Consider the following 1,827-nt stretch of genomic DNA (forward strand, 5'->3'; position numbering starts at 1 on the left):
CTAGTCAAGAGAGTAGGATGATGTAAATAGAATGTTAGTACTGAAACTAGAGGAAGAGGAAGACATCTTGACATTGTTTCAATTCATTCATCTACAAAATGAACCAAATGATCATTGAGCTCCCTAAATCCATCTCTAATATTTTATGTTCATGTAAAGAAAATAGATGGAAAGAATCTCTTGTTCTCATATTCTTTCATTGAAGCAAATTAGACTAGTGGGCATTTTAAGCCCAATCTTTCTAGATTTTTATTTTTTGAGACAACCTTTCAAAGGACAAGGAATCTTAGGAGGGAAGGGAGCAGAGGTTGTAGGGCACTGGGAAACCTAGCTAGTGAGTAATTTAATGGGCCTCCTGATATTAGGACATGAAACAGGAATTCCTCCTGACAAAGATCTTTGTTTGGGCCATTCCCAGGGAGTCTGAGAGGTAATTAAGCAGGAGTTTTGCCTGGAAGGAGAGTAGGAGAGATAATTCCATAAATCAAAGTGTACAATGAATGGAGACAACCCTTGTCCATCTGCTATTGTTGGGGGGTGAGAGAGTTGTAAAGGATGGAGCCCTTGGGCTTTCCCTCACACCTGGTAGACACAGATGACCTCTCAAGGACCCTTTCCAGTGCTGTGGTCTGGAGTCCATAATCCTACACTGATCACTTCTGAGTTTGGGAGCACTGAGGGAAACTGTCCAGGAGCAGAGAGGGTGGAGGGTCGAAGTGGGGAAACGATTGTACATAAGCAGAGGAAGTACCAAATAGCATGGAAAGAAGAAGGTGCAGGACATTGTCCCTTTACCCCACAAAATCTGTCCCCATGTGAGTTCATCAGTGAGCAAGAACATGGCAGGTCTAGAACGATGATCCTGCCAGAATGCATTTGAATTAAACGAGTATTTTTAGGCACCTACTATGTGCCAGCTTCTGTGTTTGGCACTGGAAGTACAAGTACAAAAAAACCCGAAACAGATGCTTCTCTCCAGGAGCTCACATTCCACTTCTGGGGCAAGCATGGATTGCAGGAGTTTGAAACTCCTGGGCAGTCAGTGTGTCAGTCCTTAGGGGTTGCTGCTTTGGAGGTGACTGGGGGGTTGAAATTAGTTTATTCCATACTGAAGATCCAGGGTAGAGACCAAGATTAGTTCTATCCTGCTTATATAGCTCAAGAGACTCAAGGGGAGAGAAAGAGACGACCCCCCCCCCCCAAGGGTGTCAGTTTGGGGCTATTTGGACGCTCCCAAAGGCAGATTCTAGATTTGTGACAGAGAAATGTGTTGGCAGTGGAGTTTTTGAAACGAAAAAGGCTGGCAAATTTGAGTGTCCTCGACGTGCCCATGCCCTGTTCACTTTCCTGATCTAGGCTTTTCTGGTAGTGACCCTAGAGAAGGCAGAGAGGGAAGGAGAGGGCAGGGAATGGAAGGGACAAAGACATGGACAAAGGAGCTGCAGAGGTAGAGGGCAGAAGGCGACTGGGGGCTGACCTTAGCGAGGTATGTGTGCGCTTCTGGGTCGGTTAGCTTAGCACCACTAAAGAGGGGGTGGTCTCAGAAGGGGGAGGGGAGAAGTTCGGGGGGCGGGGAGAAGTGGGGCCCTTTAGGACCCGGCAGCTCCGGGTGGGGAGGAGAAGGACCAGAAGGAGGCGGCTCCAGAGCTCTGGAGGTTGCCACCTGCCTCCACCCCGCCCTTGTTGTCACAATTGCCAACATGCTGCCGAGGCTGAGTGGCCCCGCGCTGCTGCTGCTGCTACCTCTGCTGCCTTCGCTGCTGGCTGGGGGAGGGAGCCACGGGGCCCTAGCCGAGGTGCTGTTCCGCTGTCCCCCTTGCACCCCGG

The 1,827-nt window shown here is 49.4% G+C and overlaps 1 protein-coding gene across 1 annotated transcript in view; it reads left to right on the plus strand.

Moving 5' to 3' along the window:
* The first annotated feature begins 1,675 nt into the window (after positions 1-1,675).
* IGFBP2 (insulin like growth factor binding protein 2) overlaps positions 1,676-1,827 on the plus strand; it is a 41,657-nt gene continuing 41,505 nt past the window's right edge. The window contains exon 1 of the mRNA XM_044669431.1: positions 1,676-1,827. Within this exon, the coding sequence (XP_044525366.1) occupies positions 1,701-1,827 (127 nt within the window). The 5' untranslated portion in view covers positions 1,676-1,700.

This window comes from Gracilinanus agilis, chromosome 3 (genome assembly GCF_016433145.1).
Source record: "Gracilinanus agilis isolate LMUSP501 chromosome 3, AgileGrace, whole genome shotgun sequence".
NCBI classification, from domain to species: domain Eukaryota; kingdom Metazoa; phylum Chordata; class Mammalia; order Didelphimorphia; family Didelphidae; genus Gracilinanus; species Gracilinanus agilis.